The sequence below is a fragment of the Malus sylvestris genome, chromosome 2 (genome assembly GCF_916048215.2).
Source record: "Malus sylvestris chromosome 2, drMalSylv7.2, whole genome shotgun sequence".
In the NCBI taxonomy this organism is placed as follows: Eukaryota; Viridiplantae; Streptophyta; class Magnoliopsida; order Rosales; family Rosaceae; genus Malus; species Malus sylvestris.
In genome coordinates this window covers 17,149,222-17,176,613 of record NC_062261.1, presented here as the reverse complement: position 1 = coordinate 17,176,613, position 27,392 = coordinate 17,149,222, and the positions used below count along the sequence as shown (strand labels likewise).

Genomic DNA, 27,392 nt, shown 5'->3' with positions numbered 1-27,392 from the left:
GGTGTTGGAATGAGGAGGTACAAGCAAAGGTGAAGGCTAAGAAGGAATGTTGTAAAGCCTTATACAAGGATAGGACCGATGAAAATGGTGAAAGGTATAGAAAAGCGAAGCAAGAGGCGAAAAAAGCTGTGAGAGAAGCTAAGTTAGCGGCTTATGACGATATGTATAAGCGACTAGATACCAAAGAAGGAGAGTTGGATATCTATAAACTAGCTAGAGCAAGGGAAAAGAAGACAAAGGACCTAAACCAAGTGAGGTGCATCAAGGATGAGGATGGAAAGGTTCTTGCTACAGAGAACGCGGTTAAAGACAGATGGAAAGGTTATTTTCATAATCTTTTCAATGAAGGACATGAAAGGAGTGCTTCTTTAGGGGAGTTGAGTAACTCAGAAGAGTGTAGAAACTACTCTTTTTATCGTAGAATCCGGAAGGAAGAAGTGGGTGTAGCTTTGAAGAAGATGAAGCATAGAAAAGCAGTAGGCCCAGACGATATACCAATCGAAGTGTGGAAAGTTTTGGGAGAGACAGGTATAACATGGCTCACTGACCTTTTCAATAGGATTTTGAAAACGAAGAAGATGCCGAATGAGTGGCGAATGAGCACTTTGGTGCCTATCTACAAGAATAAGGGCGATGTACAAAATTGCATGAACTATAGGGGAATTAAGCTAATGAGTCATACAATGAAGCTCTGGGAGAGAGTCATTGAGCATAGATTGAGGCAAGAGACACGGGTTTCGGACAACCAATTCGGGTTCATGCCAGGGCGCTCAACCATGGAGGCAATCTATCTCTTACGAAGATTGATGGAAAGATATAGAGATGGGAAAAAGGATTTACACATGGTCTTTATAGATTTGGAAAAAACGTATGATAGGGTCCCAAGAGACATTCTTTGGAGGATTTTAGAGAAGAAAGGAGTACGAGTAGCATATATCCAAGCTATACAGGATATGTATGAAGGAGCAAAGACTGCCGTAAGAACTCATGAAGGACAAACCGAAAGCTTTCCCATAACTGTAGGATTACATCAAGGCTCATCCTTAAGTCCTTACCTTTTTGCGTTGGTAATGGATGAGTTAACAGGACATATTCAAGGTGATATTCCTTGGTGTATGCTTTTCGCAGACGATATAGTGTTGATAGATGAAACTCAGGAAGGGGTAAATGCAAAGCTTAACCTTTGGAGAGAAGTGTTGGAATCTAAAGGTCTTCGCCTAAGCCGATCAAAGACAGAATATATGGAGTGCAAGTTCAGTGCAAATGGAGGCCAAAACGAGTTAGGGGTGAGGATCGGAGATCAAGAAATACCAAAGAGCGACCGTTTTCGTTACCTAGGATCTATCTTGCAAAAGAACGGAGAATTAGATGGAGATCTCAACCATAGAATACAAGCTGGATGGATGAAGTGGAAGAGTGCATCCGGCGTGTTGTGTGACCGCCGTATGCCACTGAAGCTCAAGGGAAAATTTTATAGGACGGCAATAAGGCCGGCGATGCTGTATGGCACAGAATGTTGGGCGGTGAAGCATCAACACGTACACAAAATGGGTGTAGCGGAGATGAGGATGCTTCGTTGGATGTGTGGGCACACGAGAAATGATAAGATTAGGAATGAGGATATCCGGGGTAAAGTAGGAGTAGCCGAAATTGAAGGAAAGATGAGAGAAAATCGGTTACGGTGGTTTGGACATGTGCAAAGAAGGCCTACTGACGCTCCGATTAGAAGATGCGACTATGGGACAGAGGTTCAGGGCCGAAGGGGCAGAGGAAGACCTAGGAAAACTTTGGAAGAGACCCTAAGAAAAGACTTAGAGTACTTGGATCTAACGGAGGACATGACACAGGACAGAACACAATGACGTTCTAAGATTCATATAGCCGATCCCACTCAGTGACTTGGATTTTTCAAGTCTCCAACCGAGAAGTTTTGCTCACTCGGGAAATTAAGGGAACACTACCTCAACCTATATGCTCCACTCACAAAGCTTCAACATACAAGCTTCAACAAAAGAAAATTCAAAGAACTTAGCGAAGAAGGCTTTGGTGTATTTAACACAATACGTTGAAATGAAGGAAAGCTTATTTATTGATATCCCCGATAAGTTACAAATATGTACATATACTTGAGTCAAAATAAACAAACAAGAGGGAGCCTTCACAAAGGTTGCTTAGGAGAAGTCTCAGCAGTCGGTAGAGCCCCAGAAAGAGAAGGCACCGGAGGGGGATCATTCGGAGCCTCAGTATTGGACAAAACCCTAGAAGGAGGAGGCATCAGAGATTGATCATTTGGAGCTTCATTACGCGGTACAGCCCCAGAAGACGAAGGCAATAAATGCCTTTGGAACAAACCCACAAATCTCTGATGATCAAGTAAAACCTGACCATCAGATTCCTTCATCTGGTCAAGCTTCCTCTTCATGTTTGTAGCATAGTCATGTGCGAGCCGATGCAACTGTTTATTCTCATGCTTGAGCCCTCTAATCTCTTGTTTGAGACTCATCACTTCAGCCGCCAATGATTCAACTTGGCGGGTTCGAGCAAATAGGCGTTGGGCCATATTAGACACAGAACCTGCACACTGAACACTGAGAGCCAAAGAATCCTTCACAGACAACTCATCAGACCGTTTGAAAAGTAGTCTGTTATCTTTGGGAGTGAGAAGGTTCCTGGCCACTACCGCATCGGTCATATCATTCTTCATCACGGAATCCCCAACGGTAAGAGGACCAGTAGGGGAGACGAAGGATGGGCGCCATATGTTGTCTGGAGAAGGCGGGGCTGCCTCTTCAACAAGGTTCAAGTCAAAACGACGGTCGGAGGGGCCAGACATTTTCAAAGGTGTTGAAGAGAGAAGAGGTCGGACAAATCAAGATCTTAGAAGTGCAAGAATGGAGCTTCTACTGGTGGATATTCAAGTGTGCTTTGGAACTTAATGTCAGCCCCTATAAAAATCTGCACTCGACGAAGCTTCAGAAATCGAAGAGGCGCCTGCTCAGAAATCGAAGAGGCGTTTGCTTTCTCAAAAGCTGGGCTGCTCAGAGATTCTCAAAAGCTGGGCTGCTCAAAGACCACAAAGGCCGATCTCAGAAATCGAAGAGGCTTGCTTTCTCAAAAGCTGGGCTGCTCAGAGACCACAAGGGCCGATTTCAGAAATCGAAGAGGCACCTACTTTTCCAGCCTTGTCAGCACCTGTCACACGCACACTCAGCTTTGCGGAAATTATGGGCATTCTGTCGAAGATTTCTGGCGAAGTAGAAAGCACATGAATCGTACTGTTCAATCACCCACTTCCCACACGCAACAGTAGCTCATGGGTACCACAGATAACTTTGCCAAAGTTCTCTGACAAAGTTGAGACACGTGAAGCTTGCAGCTCCCACTACACCGCTCTGACCAAGAAGGGTAAAAGAATTGCAAAGAAACAACACTAACAAAGTTTAGACACATAAATTTTGAAGGTCTATCTACCATATTATTACCCACAAGGGTAAAGGAACAGTACCACTGCTGGATAATTGGAAAGTCCCGGTGTGTCAACCTCTGTGCTTCGTGGCAAGGTAGACTAGCAAACATGCCCAACCTTTACTCACATTCGAGAAAACACTCCTAACAAGATTGCTTGCTCCAAAATCGAAGAGGCACCGCCCTCCGAATCTCGAGAGCCAGACTCCCAACATGATTACTTTCTCAAAAATTGAAGAGAGGGTAAAGGAACAGTACCACTGCTGGATAATTGGAAAGTCCCTGTGTGTCAACCTCTGTGCTTCGTGGCAAGGTAGACTAGCAAACATGCCCAACCTTTACTCTCATTCGAGAAAACACTCCCAACAAGATTGCTTGCTCCAAAATCGAAGAGGCACCGTCCTCCGAATCTCGAGAGCCAGACTCCCAACATGATTACTTTCTCAAAAATCGAAGAGACACCGCTCTCCGAATCTCGAGAGCCAGACCCCCAGCAGGATTGCTTTCTCAAAAATCGAAGAGGCATCGTTCTCCGAATCTCGAGAGCCAGACCCCCGACAGGTCTGTAATCTTCACACGCAACATCAGCTTTCCAGATACCACAAACCACTTTTTCAAAGTGCTCTGACAGAGTTAAAACATGTGAAGCTGGCAGCTCCCACTACCGTGCTATAACCAAGCAGGGTAAAGGAATAGCATTATTACTTGATGTTAGGGAGACTCCTATATATGTCGACTTCCATCCCTAACGGACAGGCAGACCTGCAAAAATGCTCAACCCTTTCTCTTATCTGAGAGGGCACTCCCAACAAAGCCTTTCGAAATATTCAGCTTTTTTTCCCCCCGATAATACCTCTGTAAACAAGCTATACTAGAGCAAGAATATCTCATATCATCAGGGTTAAAAGCAAGAGTATCCTATATCATGCTTTTTCCCTGTCTTTTCCTTTGGCCTTGTTCTTACCTGCAAGACAAGGAGAAAGAGAGCAATCAGTCAGCACTTGGAATCAAGCTTCCAGCCAGGAACTGACTGCCTGGAACCCCTTACCTGATTACTTACCTGGCATTGCTCTCGAGTACTCATCTTCAACATCTTATGCTTCCAGGGAAGATACCGCATCTGCCTGAGGAACAGATAGGGCAAGTGAGAAGGATACAAGGAAGCATGTGGAGACAAGCGTAACAGCACACGTGCCAATACATCCACTACTCTATCAAAAGCAAAAGTATCCCATATCAGCAGGGTCGAACGTACTCTAGATTTGATGGACTTGTTTTGACCCTCAAATTCTTCAGTCGGCCTTATACTCTGGAGGAAACCAGAAAACCCTCCAGCCCAGTTCAAGAATAAGCCTGTGGAAAGTTACTTCTTCAAAAGCAAAAGTATCCCATATCATCTCTCCTCATTTTTCTTCTCTTTATCCTTCATGCTGCCTGCAAGATAGGGAGAATGTGAACAATCAGCCGGAGCTCTGATTGCTTACCTTGTCTGTCACCTCTTTCAGCAGATCCCCCAGCTCGGCGACTTGGGGGACTCCTACTACATGGTTTGTATCTCGCTTGACCAAGCATGAAACTACAAGTAAGCTTCAAGTGAAATTGATACATTACCTTGTGCATCTCCACCAGTTACAGATACCACCCCTGGATGGAGGAAGAGTACTTCTAGAGAAGATGCCACATCTACCTATGAGACAGATAAGGCAAGTCAAGACGATACCACACTCCGGTACTTAGAAGTTTCGTGGCTACGAGATCATTCTCCCACAATTTTTCCTAATGTCATTTGTATTAAATCATTCACTTGTACTCACTAAAGGAGAGCTTGAACCTATGTACTTGTGTAAACCCTTCACAATTAATGAGAACTCTTCTATTCCATGGACGTAGCCAATCTGGGTGAACCACGTACATCTTGTGTTTGCTTTCCTATCTCTATCAATTTATATACATATCCACACTAATGACCGGAGCAATCTAGCGAAGATCACAAAAAGTGACCGTTTTCGCTACCTAGGATCTATCTTGCAAGAGAACAGAGAATTAGATGGAGATCTCAACCATAGAATACAAGCTGGATGGATGAAGTGTAAGAGTGCATCCGGCGTGTTGTGTGACCGTCGTAGGCCACTGAAGCTCAAGGGAAAATTTTATAGGACGGCAATAAGGCCAGCGATGTTGTATGGCACAGAATGTTGGGCGGTGAAGCATCAACGTACACAAAATGGGTGTAGCGGAGATGAGGATGCTTCGTGGGATGTATGGGCACACGAGAAAGGATAAGATTGGGAATTAGGATATCCGAGGTAAAGTTGGAGTAGCCAAAATTGAAGAAAATATGAGAGAAAATCGGTCCCGGTGGTTTGGACATGTGCAAAGAAGGCCTACTGACGCTCCGGTTCGAAAATGTGACTACGGGACAGAGGTTCGGGGCCGAAGGAGTAGAGGAAGACCTAGGAAAACTTTGGAAGAGACCCTAAGAAAAGACTTGAGTACTTGGATCTAACGGAGGACATGACACAAATGAGCGCAATGGCGTTCTAGGATTCATATAGCCGACCCCACTTAGTGGGAAAAGGCTTTCTTGTTGTTGTTGTTGTATTTGTATTTGTTTTAGTATTAATTAATATAACTTTTATTTTGAATTATTTATATGTAAAATTTAAAGTATAAGATAGAAATTAAGAAAAAAAAAATACTGTAATAAAATAATAGTTTAATTTGACATATCAGGTGGAGAGCAAAATATGAAAATATGTCAAAATGCCACATAAGCTGTCAAATTTAAATTTTAAGTTCAAAATTTGACATCTCCTCTGGAGATGGTCTTAGTGGTTAAAAACTCATTACATTGCGCCCTAGGTAATAAAATCAAAAAAATTTCAAGGGCAATTGATCGGACAACCTATTACTCTCGGTAAATCATCCCCCTTGTACAATCACAATTCACAGACGTGTGTTATGACCGGCATTTCTAGGTTTCTCGTTTACAATGCCGGTTTGCCACTTAGACTCCACCCCTACTGGTTTAGCTATAAATTCACTTGACTAGATTCCTGCCTTTTCAACGGAATATAAAACATGTTTCAAAGAGAACTAGAGAGAGAAAGATAGAGGTAGTGAGGTAGTGAGGTAGTGAGGTAGAGAGAGAGAGAGAGAGAGAGAGAGAGAGAGATATATATATATATATATATATAGCAAAAGCAATGATAGAAATGGAACGTATGGGTGGTGGGCTTCCTCCAAGGCATGTAAAATCATCGAACCCTGGTAAAAGTCTCCCTTAGCAAATGGTGTTAGATTACAAAGGAGAGTGATTGTTATGGAATTTAGGAGGAAAATGTATATTTCAGAGAGAGGATTTACAAAGAAATATGAACCAATTTCATTTCATCATCATTTCTTATCGGAATGTGATCGACTACAAAAAAAACAATGTAGGGCACTGTTACACCTTTTCTTTCTCACACAAGAAAGAATACATCACAGTCATTCATTTCATCTATCTTATGAGATAGCTACAATTTTCACTCTACATTGCGAACTCTCATTCAATCTAGAGCATTCATTTTGGAATGTAATCCAATGGTTCTAATTAAAACAAGTAAAAAAAATGAATTGGTTTATTTCAGCTAAAACACTTAAACACTAACACTCCCTTCTAAGTTTTTAGCTGAAATCACTCCCAAAGCCTTCCTCAAATACTCGAATCTATCCCTTGCCAATGCTTTTGTAAAAATATCAACAACTTCTTCTTTAGTTTTGCAATAAATCAGATCAACTTCACCATTCTGCAGTGCATCTCTGATAAAATGAAACCTTCTGTTTATGTGTCTTGTCTTATGATGTGCCACTGGATTCTTAGATATTGCAATAGCTGAGGTATTATCACAGAGAATCTGAGTAGGTTCCATTTGTTCCTCTCCAAAATCTGATAAAACAAATCTTAGCCAGATGGCTTGAGCAGTTGCCTCTGCATCACTAACATACTCAGCCTCTGCAGTGGACAAGGCTACACTGCTTTGTTTGATTGAAGTCCAAGAGAATGCTCCAGAACCAAAGCTAAATGCATATCCGGATGTGCTCTTCATATCATCTTCATTTCCTGCCCAGTCACTATCACAGTATCCAATAAGCACAACATCTTTACCCTTCTCATATGCAATTCCATAGTCCAGTGTGCCTTGAATATACCTTAGCACTCTCTTTGCAGTTCCTATATTTTTTCCTGGTTGGATTATGCATGAATCAAGCAAGTAGATTTGCAGCAAAGATGATATCAGGTCTTGTAGCTGTTAAGTATAACAAGCTACCTACAATCTGCCTATAGAGACTCTCATCAGCTAATTCACTTCCATCTTCTTTGATTAATTTTTCATTTGTTGCAAGTGGAGTTGCAACAGGTTTGCACTCCTTCAATCCAAATTTCTCCAACAAGGTTCTTGCATATTTCTTTTGATGCAGAAAGATACTACCTTCTGTTTGAATGACACCAAGTCCCAAGAAATAATGCAATAGTCCCAAATTAGACATTTCATACTTTCCCATCATTTATGCTTTAAACTCATTCATTAATGCACTGGAACTCCCTATGTATATAATGTCATCAACATACAAAGAAACAATGAGAATTCTTGCCTCAGTGACTTTGATGTAGAGAGTTGCCTCACTTGGACTTCTGTGAAAACCAGTACTGCAGAAGTGAGAGTCAATTTCCTTGTACCAGGCATGTGGTGCCTGTTTCAACCCATACAATGCTTTCTTAAGCTTGTAAACCTTGTCCTCCTTGCCTTCAATCACAAAACCAAGTGGTTGATCTACATATACTTCCTCATTTAGAACTCCATTCAGAAATTGTGACTTTACATCAAGTTGGAACAGCTTCCATCCGTTCTGTGCAACAAGTCCAATTAGAGTCCTAATAGTATCAAGCCTTGCCACAGGAGCAAATGTCTCATTGAAATCGACCCCTTAGCCACTAACCTTGCCTTATTCTTCTGTATAGACCCATCTAGGTTTAATTTTGTTTTGTAGATCCACTTGACACCAATAATTGGCTTATCAAGTGGTCTATCAACAAGTTCCCAAGTGCAGTTTTTCTCTATCATACCAATTTCTGCCTGCATTGCCTTCTGCCATGACTCATCTTGTGATGCTTCCTCAAAGTTCTCAGGCTCAACTATGCACAGATTGCATTTTGCATACACTTTGTCAAACTCTTGAACTTCAAAGGTGTGTGAACATAGTCTTGTGGACCTGTGATATTCTGCATTGGAATTAACCTTGAACCGTTTTCAATTGATTCATAGACTTCATATGCAAACTCATCATTTACATTGCATCTGTCACTTGAACTTCTTTCTTCTCTTTGTTCTCTCATTTCCACCTCAGGTAGTGGCACACTGATAATCTTCTCAGATTGAGAATTCCAATCCCATCAAGTATTTTCATCAACTATCACATCTCTTGACACAATTATCTTCTTTGAGACAAGATCATAAAGTCTATAACCTTTCTCACATGTGCTATATCCCAAAAAAATACATTTAGTGCTGGTCTCATCTAGCTTCTGCCTTAGTTGAGTTGGAATGTGAGCATAAGGAGTCTTCTTATCAAGAGCCTTAGTGGGACATCTATTCAGAGTGTACACTGCTGTGTTGACAGCTTCTGCCCAGAAATCAAGTGGAACTCCTTTCTCAACCATCATACATTTTGCCATTTCCACTATGGTTCTATTCTTTCTCTCAGCCACATCATTTTGCTGTGGTGTATAGGCTACTGTTAATTGTCTTTCCATGCCCATTTCTTCACAAAATTTCCTGAATTCAGTAGATGTATACTCCCCTCCTTTATCACTTCTCAACTTTTTCAACTGAAAACCACTTTGCAATTCAATTGTGGCCTTAAATTTCTTAAAGATATCAAATACCTCAGACTTGTTTCTCAAGAAATAGATCCAACACATTCGAGTGCAATCATCTATAAAGTTAAGAAAATACTTATTTCCTGCTTTAGTTGTGGTTTGCATAGGTCCACAGATATCTGAGTGAATAAGTTCTAGAGGAAAAGTAGCCCTCCATAATGCTTCCTTTAGAAATGCATCTCTGCAATGCTTCCCAAAAACACATCCTTTACATATCTCATCTGTCATCTTGAGTTCAGGTAATCCCAACACCATATCATGTTCTTTGAGTTGCTTCAGACTGTTTAAGTTCAAATGTCTCAGCCTCCTATGCCAGAGTGTAGAAGACTGACACACATTAGCTTTTAGAGCCATCTGCATTCCAGATTGAAGTCTCATGGGAAAACTTCTGTTTGCTTTCATTGGTACTTTGGCTATCAAGTTTGACATAGATTCATCATCATATATAGCTGCAGTAGTACCACCAAACACCAGGAAGAAACCGTGTTCCATCATCTGTCCCACACTAAGCAGATTTTCTTGTAAACCTGGAACTAACATCACTTCCTTGATATATCTTTTCCCCATTTTGGTTTCAACTGCTAGATTGCCTTTCCCTATGACCTCAATATGCTGACCAACGCCCATCTCAACCTTAGTAGTCATAGTTCTATCAATATCAACCAGCAATTCTTCTCTTCCAGTCATATGATTGCTACACCCACTGTCTACATACCATGTGTCTTCACATTTCTTCATAGTGGCATTATTGCAGACATAGAACATTGTAGGAGTGTCATTGACTTGATTCACAAAGTTTGCATGCTGATTTACCTTCTTGCCACGACAGTCCTTTGCAATATGCCCAAGTTTATGACAATTATGGCACCTAGGTTTGTCTTTGAAGCAACATTCTCCAAAATGCAACTTTATCAATGTATGCAAGGATTCTTAGCTCCTTCAGAGGTACCTGCAGCTTTTCCAGCTTGATTTAAAGGTTTGTTATCTCCTTTCTTCCACTTTGACTTCCAATTCTTTTGTGGTTTGAACCCCTGATTTCCATTGTACTTATTTTTCTTTGGAGTAATATTGAGACTAACAAAAGCCTTCTCAATGTGAGCCTCATCATGCCTATCAATTCTTTGTTCATACCCTTTTAGAATAGCTACAACATCTTGAACATCAACAATGTCTAGATCCTTAGTATTCTCGATAACAGAAGCAATACTATCATACGATCTAGGTAAACTGATCAGCAATTTTTGGACAATTCTCTGATTACTAATATTCTCACCATAACCCCTCATTTGACTAATCAGATCAAATAGTCTAACTAGATATGCAGAGAAACTTTCATTTTCACCCATTTGAGTATATTCAAAATCACGGCGTAAGCCTTGGAGTTTCACAGCTCGTACCTGTTTATCTCCCACAAATTCTTGTTTCAACATATTCCAAGAAGCATTTGCAGTCTCTTGGATGGCGATTCTCGGAAATATCTGATCAGAAACCGCCCCTTGAATGATTCCAAGTGCCTTCGCATCTCTGACTATATTCACCTTCAATAGCTTGCTCTTAGCTGCAGTGAGTTCTTCATTCTTCTTCGCTGAAGTTTCGACACCATTTTCGACGATATCCCAAAGCTTGTGCGATCGGAATATTATCTTCATCCGAATCTGCCAGAAATCAAAGCTATCACCATTGAATACCGGCGCACGAAGATCAGCTCCACTCGATCCAGCCATATGAGACGAGATCTAAGATCACTACACTTTCTTCTCCGAGTTTTCTTCAGTGAGATAGCTCAACGGTCAGTTCGAGCTCTTCACTGTGAGCTTCACAGATTCACGCCTAGTTGCAGATGATGCAACCTGGCTCTGAGGCCATGTTAGATTACAAAGAGTGATTGTTATGGAATTTAGGAGGAAAATGTATATTTCAGAGAGAGGATTCACAGAGAAATATGAACCAATTTCATTTCATCATCATTTCTTATCGAAATGTGACCGACTACAAAAAAAAACAATGTAGGGCACTGTTACACCTTCTGTCTCTCACACAAGAAAGAATGCATCACAACCATTCATTTCATCTATCTTATGAGATAGCTATAGTTGTCACTCTACATTGCTAACTCTCATTCAATGTAGAGCATTCAATTTGGAATGTAATCCAATGGTTCTAATTAAAACAAGTAAAAAAATGAATTGGTTTATTTCAGATAAAACACTTAAACACTAACAAATGGTATCTTGCTTTGCTCTTTTATTTATTGATATATTTTTCATATTACTTGTTATAATTTCTTCTTGATGATTTTATATATGTGTGTGTGCGCATATAAAAAATAAGACTTGGTTTTCTGATTTTTTTTATTTTTTATTTTCTTATTTCATTTTATTGCATGCATGTCTATTTCTCTTCAAAATTTAGCGACCTAAATTTATTCCCTTCCTCTCTCCCATTTTTCCCAGATATGGGTTTTTCCAAGGCCGATCCCAAACTTATTGCATTCGATCCTGCATTTGGTGGTCTTTGGCATTTAATTTTGTGTTTGTCTCAGCTCCTTATTTGCTGAACTGCTAATATCATAGACATATCTCTGATCTTTTTAGGATTTTCATTGTTTTGCCAAGATTTTAACACAATTTTTTTCGTGGACGATTTTCCCTGCTTGATACAGTTTGTATGTGTTCGTGTTTTATTTATTTATTTGCGTGTTAGATTTTTGGAGGAACTCAAATGTATTTCTTCCCTGTCAGAATAAAATTAAATTTTCTGTTATTTGTTTGCTATATTTTTTACATTATTTTGTCATTACACCATGTATTATGACAATTTTTCAATTGCATGATTGATTCTGTTTTTCTTTCCTACATCAGGTTGTCATTGTTGCATTTTTGACATGGCTTGGATGGTTCATCCCTGGAGAATTTGGTCTTTTCCGGAAAACTGGATACCAAAAGGAATGGATAAATTTGAGCTGGCATTACAATGCGGTATCTCAGTATTAGTGGTTGCTTGCCCTTATGCCTTGGGACTAGCAACCCCTACGGCAGTAATGGTTGCAACAGGGAAGGGTGCTTCGCAAGGTGTTATTATCAAGGGTGGAAATGAACTCGAAAAGGCTCATAAGGTAGGACCACCTTATCCTGGGAAACAAATTGCTTTTCAATTCAGAATCTGGGTTTTCAACTTTTCATGCATTATTTTCATGTTTTTTTGCTGGTGTAGATTCATTAAACTTGTTCCTACTTACTTTTCCTTCCGAGGACATTGAAAACCTGTTGGTTCTGGTATTAGGAAAAGACAATTACTGATTAGATACTATCCATACGTCTGAGGGTGCAAGTGTAGTCCGTTTTTCTCGTCTTTCCTTTGTTATGAAGTTGCTGTCCTCGTATTGGTCTGGTCATTTTGTATTATGACCTATGTTACCAACATAGTTTATGTTGATGTTCCGTAATATAACATGTTATGCACATCATTTCTGACCAGTGAAACGTTCTGCCTCCGTTCTGTCAATGTTTAGGCTCTTGACATAAAACTAAATGCAGTCTATGTCATTGGGTATGAAGGATGTTCTTTCTGTATGTATTGGGATTGAACATGCAACTATCACTTTGGTTCTGGACGATTGGTGGCTGTATGCGCCTTGTCCATGTCAGGAAGCCATACTCGCCAAGTTTTAGATCCCCGTTTCTTGTAGATAACAGCTCTCACTAAGGGAGAGTTCTCCCCAACTCCTTTTCTGATAACAAGGCTAATAATTGTTTCGTTCTTTTTGTTTTTTTTGTTTTTTTCCTTTCTAAAATGAAAAGTTGAACAAATGGTACCTAAGTCATGAAGGTTGATACATTTTTTAGCATTTGACACTTTATTGATGTCTGGACGTGTACTGACATGCGTTTGATCCTTGCAGGTGAAAACGGTTGTCCTTGATAAAACAGGGACTCTGACAGTTGGGAAACCCGTGGTAGTCAATGCAGTAATGCAGTGCTCTTCTCCAATTTCTCATGCGCATAATAATGTCCAGGTTGGTCCTGAGGTTGAGAAATATGTTTCGGAACACGAGAATCTGGCTCGAACATGTGTGTTGGTTGCCATTGATGGAATGATTGCCGGATCTTTTGCTGTAACTGATCCAGTGAAGCAAGAGGCTGCGCGGGTCATCTCTTATCTCTTCACTCGATGAACATTACTAGCATCCTGGTTACTGGTGATAACTGGGCTACAGCAGCAGCCATCGCAAAGGAGGTTGGCATTGATAAGGTGTACGCTGAGACGGATCCACTGGGAAAAGCTGATAGAATCAAAGAATTCAGGTACGATTATGAAATAGTTACGAGGGTGGTGTGAATAAATTACAATACCCAGCTACACATGCTGCTTTATTCTGGTTTCGATGCAGATTTAAATGACTTATCTAAATTAAACTGATTTTTTTAAGAAATTTTCAAACATTATTTCTATATGAAGTTTGTTTAGCCATTTCTAACAGCTAACTGAAATTGGCTGCAGATGAAAGGAATGGTGGTGGCAATGGTGGGAGATGGAATCAATGACTCTCCAGCTTTGGTTGCAGCAGATGTTGGCATAGCAATTGGTGCTGGCTCTGACGTAGCTATAGAAGCCGCTGATATAGTTCTCATGAAGAGCAACTTGGAAGATGTAGTTACAGCCATAGATCTCTCCAGAAAAACTATGTCACGAATTCGATTGAATTATGTCTGGGCCCTGGGCTACAATATCCTTGGCAAGCCAGTCGCAGCTGGAGTCTTTTCACTGGAATTCGACTACCACCGTGGCTTGCCGGTGCATGTATGGCTGCTTCATCTCTCAGCGTGTTATGTTCTTCTCTCTTGTTGCAGTCATATAAGAAGCCTTTGCATATTCAGAGCGTCTCCAACAGCAAGTTTGCGTGATGGTGTACGTACGTCTGACTAGTTTTCAACCTTTGGTTGTTGCTTCCCTTCTTCGTTGTTGCAGCAATGAATTTGTACATGCGATCGTGATTAATAATTTAGAAGCATAAGGCCCTGATTCTTCGATTGAACTTTTGCGGATCATCTTTCGTTTTTTTCTGTTCAGAAAAACTAATAAGCTAAGTTTAGATGATTTGTGAATAGAAGAAAGTTCAACTAGAGCTTGGTTGTATGTAAACGCTGTAATAAACGTCGATTTAGTCCCGAAGCAATTATATTATATATTTTTTTGTCAATTTAAGTTATACACAGGATAACCTTCATAGGAAATATCTTCATTTTCTCATCCCTAAGCTTTTAACGTTACCACTAAGTTGCGGATCTAACTGTCAATTTGCTACTTAGTACTACGGTCTAGTTCCCCGAATAGACTGATGTTTTAGTCCCCAAATTATTCAAAGTAAAAATTAGGTCGTTAAACTATTTTTCTTAAACACTTTAAAAGCTGCCAATTTCATCTCTACTTTTATATTTGAAGCAATTATATTAATTTTTTTGTCAATTTAAGTCGTGCACAGACACCCTTTAGATAAAATATCGTCATTTCTCATCGATAAGCTCTTAACGTTACCTCTAGGTTGTGGATCTAACTGCCAATTTGCTATTAAGTACTACGGTCTAGTGGTATTCCTCTTCACTTATAGATGAGAGGCCTGAAGTTCAATTCTCGCTAAAGACGAATTTGAACTACATTATTGCTAGTCCAATGTGAGGCTAAGCCCATCTCTACCCCCTCCCCCTTAGACCAACTCCACCCCTTGGAGTAAGTTCTAAATTTTCCCTTCTATGACAAGCACCCAAAACCACTCGCGCCACATGAAGGATGCGCTCCAGCATTTATCATGGCTGCAAAGGGCAACCCCACCCACGTATTTCGTATTCGCAAGATTTTACAGTATTTTCGCTAATTTAAATAAATTTTAGATTTTAATTACTTAATTACAAAGTTTGAATTTTTTAAAATAATTATTTAATATTCGTAGACCTTCGGGGGTCACTCTTAATGTTTTCAAATTGAGCTCGACCCCACGAGCGCATAGGCGAATGCCGTTCGTGAATCGGGATAAGGAAGGAGAAATTACAGATGTTAGAAGTTTATTAAATAAAATAGGAATTTAAAATTGGCTTTTTATATTAGCACTCTACAAAATATTGAATGCACCCCATATTAAAATTTAATATTAAATAATTTATTTATCCTACTATGCAATGGCAATTTTGACCTTGTAAGGTTTAAAAAAATAAAAAATTCTATATACACCCAAAATCACTTTTTACATATTATCTATCTTCTTCAACTATCAAAACTTCTCCGACCCTCCATTGTTGAACAAAACCCTAACCAATGAAACTACAAACATGTTGATTGAGAAAAATTATTTTTGACGAATGAAACATAAAATCGATGTTTTAGAAGCTTCACATGAGGTAAGACTTCATATTATTTATTGTTTTAGTGATTTTGGCGACATATATAATTATTTAATCTTGCTTTTGATGAGTTATTCAAGCTTCTATGTTTGTATTCATCTTTTAGGGATCACAGGGATTACATGAAGAATTAAACACCTAAAATTACCACCAAATATTAAAAACAAACGACATGGGTTTCAATGATGGAATTGAAAACAACCCACATATGCTTTAAATCCCATGCGGTATCTTTTGTCAAAATGTTAGTCGGCATTATTTGTCCAAATTAAAAGCCTTATAAGATTTGAGAAATGTGGGGTGTATGGAAAATATGGGGTACATATAGAAAATGTAATATGTATATTAAGAATGTGGGGTGTAAGGGTATTATGGGGAAGTAAGTGGGGTGTTTTAAGATAATTTTGAATTGAAAAAGCAAATGTAGGGTGTATTAAGTATTTAGAGTTTATTCAACAATTTGTGGGGTGTTAATATAATAAGCCTTCAAAAATTTTTGGGGTTCCGATTCCTTTGGGAAAAGACCAATTAGAAAAGAAGAAAATGAGAGGAAAAAAAAAAAGATTAGAAGCTACCATATGGTAGCAAGAGAGGGGGAAAGGAGAGTTGAGGGAGAGAAAGGAAGGGGAGTGACCAATTAGGAGGGAAATGAGGGGAATGAGAGACTTAGCAAACCCAGACCCCCTTTTCGACCAACCAACCTGACCCAACCTTATCTTCCGATTCCGGCCACCTTTAACAACAAGACCAGTGCCATATTGATCCTCACTTTAAACTCAGTCGATCCCTCTTCCAATTTCACCCAAAATCGACAAGGATTGGAGCCTTTTTCGCGAAGAATGGCGTCGGTGGCACCGAGGGGTGCACGACAACGATCCGCCGTTTTTGAAGTCAACATCGTCGATCACCACCACCAATCGACTTCCCTCAACCCCATGAACAAAATTCATGCACTAGTTAAGGCGTCGGACTTCGTTTTAGCGATGAATCAAGAACACCCATCGAGGTGGTTTTCAGGTGTTTCCCGGCAGAATTGGACTTCGGCCTATGTATGAAAATTATTCCCCTAGTTGTACTCTATATTCCCCTAAAATTTGGTAATTTTTAGAATTAGTCGGAAAATTGGGTTTCCGTTTGCCGGAAACCACCACTTGCGAAGGCGCATGGCCAGTGGGCCAACTTTGTCTTCTGAGGCTAAATTCGATACTCTAATTCCATATTTGACATCCGATTGACGAAATCCCGTTGTTTAAACATATTTTCGTTAGATGGAGCCATTTGATCATTATAACAATCGACGATATAATCGTTAGATCATTACCAAACTTTAATATGTTATCATACATAATATTTAAGGACCTTAGGAATTTACGGATTAGGAATCCAATATACAGATCTTCCCGAATTGAACTTTAAGTTTGTGAAATCAAATATTGACCGCCATTTAATTTTAGCGATTGGTAGAGATCTGACCATTGGATCGTTCTGAAATTTTAGGATATTGTTCTAGAAGATTAATGAGACTCTTGGGAAGTTACGGATCAGAAATCCATGGGCGGATGTTCCAGATCGAATTATATAGGGTTGTGGACCCTATCGTTGACAAAGAGTTGACTTTTGGTTAATATGTTACAAATTGATCTTAAATATTACAATTAGTAATACTAGAGACTATGTAGGGCTTAGTGGGCCTATATTGGTTAGTGAGTTATCCCAGATAATATTTACCTCAGTTTACGTGTATGGGATGCCTTATTGCAATATATATGTGTATTTATCTTCTTGATAATATGAATGATATGTATAATAACTGTTATGATAATGTGAGACTAGAATCCTATTAGAAATATTCTGTAGAACTTATATGCTTGTGTGACATGTTAGTTAGTGGCCATGAGAAATTGATGGTGCAGGTGCTTATGTTGTAATTCATAGAGGTTAAGACAGGGGTAGGGAGGTTTTGTGTTGATCTAACTACACCATGTAGCAGTGGTACATGGATGTTCCTGCTTGGTATATCTGCGATAAGGGACCATACGTATTACAAAGGTGATCATGCTTGGTATATCCGCAATGGGTTATCACCGCCTGCATGATTAGACTATGTTTGTGGTCCTGCTTGGTATATCCACAATGGGGGACTATACGCATTCTAGGAGTGATCATGCTTGGTATATCCACAATGGGTGATCACTACCTAGAGTTATAGGATACATTCTTGCTTGGTATATCCGCGATGGGGGACTATTAGAGGTGATCATGCTTGGTATATCCGCGATGGGTAATCATTGCCTACGTTTTTAGACTATCCATATGGTTTTGCTCGGTTTATCCATAATGGGGGACCATACGCATTCTAGGAGTGATCATGCTTGATATATCCGCAATGAGTGATCACTACCTAGAGATAGAATATGGTCCTACTTGGTATATCCACGATAGGGGACCACACGTATTTCAAGGGTGATCATGCTTGGTATATCCGCGATGGGTGATCATTGCATGTACTATTAGATTATGCCTATGGTTCTACTTGGTATATCTACAATAGGGGACCATATGCATTCTAGAGGTGCTAGGGATTAGTTGTATTTGGTACATTTCGATAGGCGAACATATTTTAGTTAGATTTTGTTAGGTGGTCCTGAATCCCCACTCTTGCTCATTTTCATAAGGTTAGTCCAACCTTAAATTTAAACTGAATAGGAATTGATCACAGTAGACATTGTGTTTCTAAATTAGATTTATCTACTTGGAATCCAGGTAAGGAATTATGTAGAATTCCTTTATTAAATTTCGTGAATTGATATGTGATCTTATTGATTGATTAACGTAGTTAAATGTCAATAACGTGCATCTTTGATTCTTGGGATTGATTAATTGGAGTGATTGTGGATATGATTGTTATTACTATAATCAGATTCATTGACCAATGTGGCTAGAGAATAATATTTTTCTTCATTGGTTGTTGATTGAGACGTTGCATGCTATAAATTGCAATATTATGTTGAAACATAGTGATTTATAAGATGGATGAAATGGAAATCTTGATTGTCATGTGGGTTTGTTATATAGCCCTGAATCTAATAATTTCATGCTTGTCAAGTTCTAATAATTGATTGAAGAATGTTATGTTTTTCTGCTTGAACTTACTTTGAGAAACGTCAGAGTGTAGTGAATGGTGAACTATGAATGGCTTGATCCCTTCTTAGGGTACGTAGGCAGTGTAACATAAAGGTTAAATGTAGCCATGAAATAAAAGAAAATGAATGCGTGGTTAAATCATTGATTGTGCTTTGGTCTTGTCTCGGAGGCGAGACATGTTAAATAAACAGGAATGTATTAACGTCACGTGTCAATCTTCGACGTATGTCGGGATCAGGGAGTGACACCAGCAATTGTTGGCCAAGAAAAGTGAGCCAACGACTCTTTTGAATGATCAACAGCTAAAATTCAAACAGGTCGTTGGTTATCCAACGGTCCACATTTAATTTAGTTAATGTTTTGGTTTTATATTAATAATTTCATTGAATGCAACAACTAATATCTAATATGATCAAATCCAACGGTATCAAAGAAGATCTAACAACCCAAATTTAAATCCAACGGCTAAAATAATTAAAAAAAATTATTTAACTCAAAATTCACCCAAATTTAATGATTTTTCAATATTTGTCGAAATTTAAATATTTTTAGGTTAAAATGTTCATAAAATTAAATTAGAATAGTGTACATAATTTAACTTAAAAAAAAATTAGCCTAAATTTATTCTTTAATAACCTCGAGCTAAAAAATTTAGGCCAAAAGTATTGGAGTAGAAAAGTGATTTCTGGACAGAAGTCAAGGGGTACATCCCACTATTATCACATCATCTGGAACAGACAGTGGTTCATACATGACACACCGACCTAAATCAAGGCATGCTGGCCGTCACATAAGGGTGGCGTAGCCATGTGCAGAGTGCGGAAGCAATGGAGAGACAAGTACTAATTATACAACACCTAAGGGTGATCTTAGATTTATGATGTTCTGTCAGAACCAACGTCGAAATCCCCGTGAGCCACCAAAGCACTTCTACCTAAAACCTGGAAGGGCGCAAAACAGAAAGTGTGAGTGGGCAAAAACAAAGCTTTTCAAAATCATTACATTTCTCAAAAGTTCTAACCCCGCACCCTAAAAACCTGTATAATTGCCCAAATAATAATAATAATAATAATAAGCTGTATCAGAAATCATACTCAAGATGAAAATCCATAGAAGTATACCATGCCAAAGTATCTTAATGCAATGCCGCAAGTAGTCCAGACAAAATATATCAATGTCAGATATCGTATCAGTCGAATCCCTTTAGCTCAATCTGTATGGCTAAGTCTATAGCTCATAACCAATCTCAATCATATCATATCAAATCCTGCACATGAGTCGGAACCACCTAAAGTGGTTTGTACGACAAGACTAGGTGTAAAATAACTATGCTCTAGTGCTACGATCACTTGAAGATTGTGCGAATGATCGCAGGTCACCTACGAGTCAGAACCACCTATAGTGGTCTATACGACAAGCCTGTGCACCTAACTTGGATCCAAGGTAAGCATATGGTGCGGGAGGTGAACATCACGTGAAGGACTGTGCCCTAACTCTAGGCGGGAGCACTAACACCGGGGTGCAGGTTTATGAGCTCTCAATATATCACATCATATTTCGCATAACTGAAGTAACCTCATATATTTAATTTATGAACTTACCTGGCACTTACCTATGCGTCCGCAGCACCAATCATAAATATATGCAACTACTAATGCATAAATAAAATAGGCAGATACTTTACATGGCCTTTCAACACGTATAATCATTCAAATTCATTTTCTAGGAAAAATCTCAAGTATATAGGTATATACGGAAAACCAAAAGCCCACTCACTAATATGTTGAAGGGTCATAGCCCCTGAGCCTCGATTGATGGTGCTCGTCCTCAGGATAGGTCTCACCTATATGCGAAATAACTGAATAAACATTATTGAAAGCATATATACAAAACTAGGAAATAACTTCTCATGTATTGCTCAAATGGGGTATTTGAATATACCACCATGACCTACTCAACCTCAAGAACATCCTCATATTTTTAGAAAAAAATTTCATGACCCCACGCGCCGGCCAAGGAAGGCCAGATGTGCGGCTCATGCGCAAGCACGTGCCTGGCACACCAAACGGATTCCCTAACGGTGTTAGGGAATATTCCGTTAAAAACTAGAATATGCCATTAATTATACCTGACAGCGTCAGAATATTCCATCAACTATGATGGAATATGCTTCTCCTTCTTCCTTGGTTCGCCGGAGCCTAGCGTCGGTGCCGCTGCTATCGCTGGAAATTGGGAAAATAATCAAACCTTCATATCTTCTTCGATTCTCAACCAAAATTCACGAAATTTGTACCAAAATGAAGCTTACAATGAGTAGAACAAAACCTTACCAATTTAAAGCCCTAAAATCCATGAAATCTCGCTGGAAAAAATCTTGATTTGAAACTCGCAAACTGGGACTTCCCGACGTCCAAAACACTCTAACTTTCTTCCCCAAGCTTCGTGAAGGTGTTTTAAGGCTCCCTATAACCTTAAAACTCTATGAAAAATTCACAATCACAAGTGCATGAACAGTACTCCAAATCAGGGTTCTCTGGTTCTCGGGTTTTCGAGGGTTTCACGCACTACAAGGTATGGATGTGTTCCTGAGTTCACAAGGAACACAAAGGGAAGGTTGTCCATACGTTGTATGGAAAATGGATAAAATCCGAGAGAGGGAAGAGAGAGAGAGTCAACAGGTAAGGGAATGGGTTGGTGTGTGTGTATGGTCCAGTTTGTAGCCAATCACAACAAACAACAACCATAAATTTTAAGTTCCAAAAACTTAGGAACTAATTAAATTAGTCTAAAACCTAAACTCAAACCACAACATCACACACAGTGTACTCAACATCCAAAGGTATTCTAGACATTTCACATAATCAAGGAATATCTTTCGGGACGGGCTGTGACAACCTACCACCTTAAAAAAATTTCATCCTCGAAATTCACACAATAAATACAACCTACTAATAATCATAAAACAACCTTGTATACATTTCTCTCATCCGATCTTTTGTCTCCCAAGTGGCTTGTTCCACCGAGTGATTCCTCTACAAAACTTTCACTAAGCGCACGATCTTATTTCTCAGAACCTTATCTTTCCAATCCAAAATAGTTACGGGCTCCTCATCATAAGTTAAATCCGGATTAATTTCCAAGGGTTGATGAGGTATCACATGAGAAGGATCTGAGATGTAATGACGAAGCATAGAAACATGAAAAAAATCGTGCACTTTTGATAACTCTTGAGGTAACTCAAGCCTGTAAGCAACCTCACCGACTCACTCGGTGATCATATACGGTACAATGTACCCAGGACTCAGCTTGCCTTTCTTTCCAAATCGTACTACACATCTCCATGGTGATAGCTTCAAAAATACCCAATCACATACATTATACACCCTGTCAGTGGCATGTTTGTCTACTAGACTCTTTTGACGATCCTGAGCCGCTTTTAGGTTATACGTAATCACCTGAACATTTTGCGTAGTCTCATCCATGATCTCAGGGCCCACCAAAATTCTTTCGCCAACCTCTGACCAACATAGAGGTGTATGACAAGATTTACCATAGAGAGCCTCGAAAGGTGACATACCAGTACTAGAATGAAAGTTGTTATTGTAGGCAAATTCCATCAAATCCAACCGCTTATGCCAAGCATCACCAAACTGCAACACTGAAGATCTCAGCATATCTTCCAACGTCTAAATAGTCTTCTTTGATTAACCATCTGTTTGAAGACGATATGTTGTACTATAAAGTAATCTCGAACCAAGACCTTCCTGGAATGCTATCCAGAACTTAGAAGTGAATCTAGGATCCCGATCCAAGATAATACTAACTGAAATCCCATGGTACTTCATCATCTTTGATACAAATAATTCAGCTAATCGGCTTAAAAGATATTTTTCCCTCACAGGAATAAAATGTGCTGACTTAGTAAGCCGATCAACTATCACCTAAATGCCATCATAACCATTCTATGTACGAGGAAGCTTGTACACAAAATCCATAATAATATTTTCCCATTTCCACTGTGGAACAGGAAGTGGCTGCATCAATCCAAAAGGTTTCTTTCTTTCTTTTTTGACTTGCTGACAGATGACACACCTACTCACATATTTAGCAATTTCTCTTTTCATACTTGGCCAATAATAAATGGTCGAATGGTATGATACATTTTTGTACCTCCTGGATGCATTGCATAAGCTGAAGTATGTACTTCATCAAGAATTGCCTTATTTAATTCCATATTATTCGGCACATACATCCTACTCTCCTGCATAAGCATGCCATCAGTTTCTCGAATTTTGAAGTCTTTCTTCTTTCCTCGATTCCTTGCTTGAATTATTTCCTGGGTCTCTTCATCATCCATCTGAGCTTCAAATACACGATCAATTAAAATTGGCCTGACTTGAAAATTTGCAAGTAAGGCTTCCTCTCGATCTTCCACTCCTAACTTCACTCTAGTGGACCTCAAATTCGCAAGAAGAGGAACATAACAAGCGCACAAAACATTAAGTCTAGCTGGAGTCTTCCTACTAAGTGCATCAGCCACTATATTCGCACGACCAGGGTGATACTCAATCGTGCAATCATAATCACTAAGCAACTCAATCCACCTTCGTTGCTGAAGATTAAGATCCATCTGAGTAAAAAAATACTGAAGACTTTTATGATCTGTGAAGATCTTACATTTCTCACCATAAAGATAATGTCTCCAAATCTTCAAAGCAAAGATGATAGCTGCTAACTCCAGATCATGAGTAGGGTAATTCATCTCATAAGGCTTCAATTGTCATGAAGCATAAGCAATCACCCTACCATGTTGCATCAACACACAACCTAGGCCATTTAAGGAAGCATCACTGTAGATCTCAAAATTACCACTATCATCTAGAAGTGCCAAAACAGGTGCATAAGTGAGATAATATTTCAACTGCTGAAAACTTTGCTCACAATTATCATCCCACTCAAACTTAACTTCTTTTCTAGTCAATCTTGTTAATGGCAAAGCAATGACTGAAAAATCCTTAACAAACCATCTATAATAGCCTGCTAAACCAAGAAAACTCTGTACCTCGGTAACGGTTCGAGGTTGCTCCCAATTTTCCATAGCTGCCACTTTTTGAGAATCCACTTGAATACCTTGAGCAGAAATGACATGTCCCAAAAATGTCACTTAACTCAACCAAAATTGACATTTAATAAACTTAGCTTACAACTAATGTTCCCTTAATTTCTTCAACACCAAAGTAAGATGTCGAACATGTTCTGCTTTAGACTTAGAGTATACCAAAATGTCATCAATAAAAATAATGACAAACCTGTCTATATATGGCTGGAATACTCGATTCATCAAATCCATGAAAGTTGCTGGTGCATTTGTTAATCCGAACGGCATCACAAGAAACTCATAATGACCATATTGAGTCCTAAAAGCAGTCTTAGGAACATCCTCATTGTTGCTCTTCAATTGGTAATAACCAAACCTCAAATCAATCTTAGAAAATACACAGGCACCTCAAAGTTGATTAAACAAATCATCTATACACGGCAATGGATAACGGTTTTTAATTGTTACCTGATTTAATTGCCTATAATCAATACATAGCCTCAAAGTCCCGTCTTTCTTCCTTACAAACAAAACTGGAGCTCCCTAGGGTGAAGTACTAGGCTGAATAAAACTTTTATCAATTAATTCCTGCAACTGGACTTTCAATTCCCTCAATTTAGCAAGAGCCATTCTATATGGAGTTAAAGATATAGGATCCATACCTGGAACCAAATTAATGGTGAACTCCACATCTTGATCTGGTGGCAATCTAGGTAAATCATCAGGGAATACATTAAGAAAATGTCTGACTACTTAAACATCCTCCATACTACTAGAAGCAACATCATCCAACACTACTTGAGCTAAATATCCCTGGCAACCTTTCGATAACGACCTTTTTGCTCTTACAGTAGAAATAACGATGTGCCTCACCCTACTACGTTCACCCACAAAAGTGACTTCAGATAATCCAAGACGATGGAAAGTAATTGTTTTCCCGTAGCAATCTATCTTGGCACAATTATAATGTAACCAATCTGTGCCTAAGATTACATCAATATCAACAATGTCTAACAGGATAAGATTAGCTGGCATAACCACCTCTTCCACCATCACTGGACATCCTGGATATACACAATCAACATAACATCTATCCCCTCTAGGCATAGCAAACTCTAAATCATACCCTAAAGGCGTAGGATGAGGTTGCGTCACTTGAGCAAATGTATAAGAAATGACGGAATGCGTAGCACCATAATCAATTAAAACTCTAGCAAAGTGACCAAGAATCTTTAACGTACCCATGATCAAGTCTAGATGATTCTGAGCATCTTGCAGAGATATATTGTTAATACGTCATTGGGTTTGTTGTCGTCCCCCACGACCTCTATTAGCTTGATTACCTCGCCCCTGACTTGGCTGACCAGATTGCCTTGAAGATCCTGCACTACTGGAAGCAATCTCTACTTGTTGGGGCTGTCCTCCCTGATACCACTGAGATCCACCAGCTGGAATGAGAGGATACGGTGTATACCCTTCAGGATACTGAGAATACCCACTCTGGTAATAAGGATCATGCGAATACTGATACTGCCCTGAAGCATAAGGAGCGGTATCGCCCTGATAATGGTAAGCACCACCTTGACCCATCTGACCATAACTACCAGACCCTGGAACTTGCTGGATTGGCGCTGGTGGTGGCATAGAAGTCTGCTGGGGCCTTTGTTGACTCAGGGGACAATTTATAGCTCTATGTCCCAACTGCCCACACGTCAAATATCCACTGGTGCCTCTCCTACACTCCCCAAAATGCCTATTATTACATTTGCGGCACAAATGAGCACTTCCTCTTCCAGCATCTCCCTGCTTCTGGAATCTAGGACCTCCTGAAAATCTACCACCTCTCCTCTGACCAGTGGCACTAAAACCTCCACTAGAAGAACTGGAACTAGTTCCACTCCTCTTAAAGCTTTGAGTCTTGCGAGGTCCTTGAGAAGACTGACCTTTACCTTTATCATCTCGCCTCTGATTCCCATTCTTTTTTTCTTCATTTTCACTCTCACTGGGCATATTCTCTGAGTCCTCAACCTCAACAAAATCTCATAAAACTTCTGGTAAGTAGCATAGGGAGTCAAGGTTGCTATAGAACGCCATTTCTTTTTAGTACCCAACCTGAAACGACGGAGCATTTCAACCGGATTAGCAGCAACCTCCAGATGATAGCGAGACAAGTTAGTGAATCTCTTATAATACTCATTTGTCGTCATCTTCCCCTGCTTTAATTGAGTAAACTCTTGCTTTTTGCAATCAATATACTTAGGGGGAATAAACCTTTTCTGAAACAACTGTTTAAACATTTCTTAGTCAACTGTTTCCTTTGGGGACAATTGATAAGACTCCTATCTCCATACGTATTTCAGGGGTGATCATGCTTGGTATATTCGCAATAGGTGATCACTGCATGTACTATTAGATTATGCCTATGGTTCTACTTGGTATATCTGCAATGGGAGACCATACGCATTCTAGGGGTGCTTAGGATTAGTTGTACTTGGTATATTTCGATAGGCGACCATATTTTAGTTAGATTTTGTTGAGTGGTCTGGAATTCCTACTCTTGCTCATTTTCATAAGGTTAGTCCGACCCTAGATTTGAGTGAATATGAATTGATCATAGTAGACGTTGTTTTATAAATTAGATTTATCTACTTGGAATCCAGGTACGGAATCATGTAGAATTCCTTTATTAAATTTTGTGAATTGATATATGATCTTATTGATTGATTAACGTAGTTAAATGTTAATATCGTGCATCTTTGATTCTTAGGATTGATTAATTGGAGTGATTGTGGATATGATTATTATTACTATGATCAGATTCATTGACCAATGTGGCTAGAGAATACTATTGTGCTTCATTGGTTGTTCATTGAGATGTTGAATGCTATAAATTACAGTATTATGTTGAAACATAGTGATTTATAAGATGGATGAAATGGAAATCTTGATTGTCATGTGGGTTTGTTATGTAGCCCTAAATCTAGTAATTTCATGCTTGTAAAGTTCTAATAATTGATTGAAGAATGTTATGCTTTTATGCTTGAAGTTACTTTGAGAAACATCAGAGTGTAGTGAATGGTGAACTACGAATGGCTTGATCCATTCTTAGGGTACGTAGGCAGTGTAACGCAAAGGTTAAATGCAGCCATGAAATAAAAGAAAATGAATGTATGGTTAAATCATTGATTGTGCTCTGGTCTTGTCTCGAAGGCGAGACATGTTAAATAAACAGGGATGTGTTGATGTCACGTGTTGATCTTGGACGTATGTCGGGATCAGGGAGTGACACTAGCAATTGTTGGCCAAGAAAAATGAGCCTTTTGAATGATCAACGGCTGAAATTCAAACGGGTAGTTGGTTATCCAAC

At 39.3% G+C, this 27,392-nt stretch overlaps 2 protein-coding genes across 3 annotated transcripts in view; one reads left to right on the top strand and one right to left on the bottom strand.

Moving 5' to 3' along the window:
• Positions 1-2,071: 2,071 nt before the first annotated feature.
• The window catches only part of LOC126613691 (uncharacterized), a 78,275-nt gene continuing 52,954 nt past the window's right edge, over positions 2,072-27,392 (bottom strand). Inside the window, exon 2 of the mRNA XM_050281271.1 lies at positions 2,072-2,574. Within this exon, the coding sequence (XP_050137228.1) occupies positions 2,159-2,574 (416 nt within the window). The 3' untranslated portion in view covers positions 2,072-2,158. The remainder of the gene's footprint in view (positions 2,575-27,392) is intronic.
• On the top strand, positions 11,803-14,547 carry LOC126613692 (copper-transporting ATPase HMA4-like). 2 transcript variants are annotated; one of them, XR_007620170.1, is made up of 3 exons: positions 11,803-12,503; positions 13,290-13,692; positions 13,889-14,547. XR_007620170.1 is itself a non-coding variant. In XM_050281272.1 (2 exons), the coding sequence occupies exons 1-2, from the start codon at positions 12,273-12,275 to the stop codon at positions 13,560-13,562; spliced, it is 504 nt and encodes a 167-aa protein (XP_050137229.1). In that variant the 5' UTR covers positions 11,803-12,272; the 3' UTR covers positions 13,563-13,877. The 2 variants fall into 2 exon arrangements, 1 of the variants encoding a protein (XP_050137229.1); XM_050281272.1 differs by lacking the exon at positions 13,889-14,547 and having other exon boundaries at positions 13,290-13,877.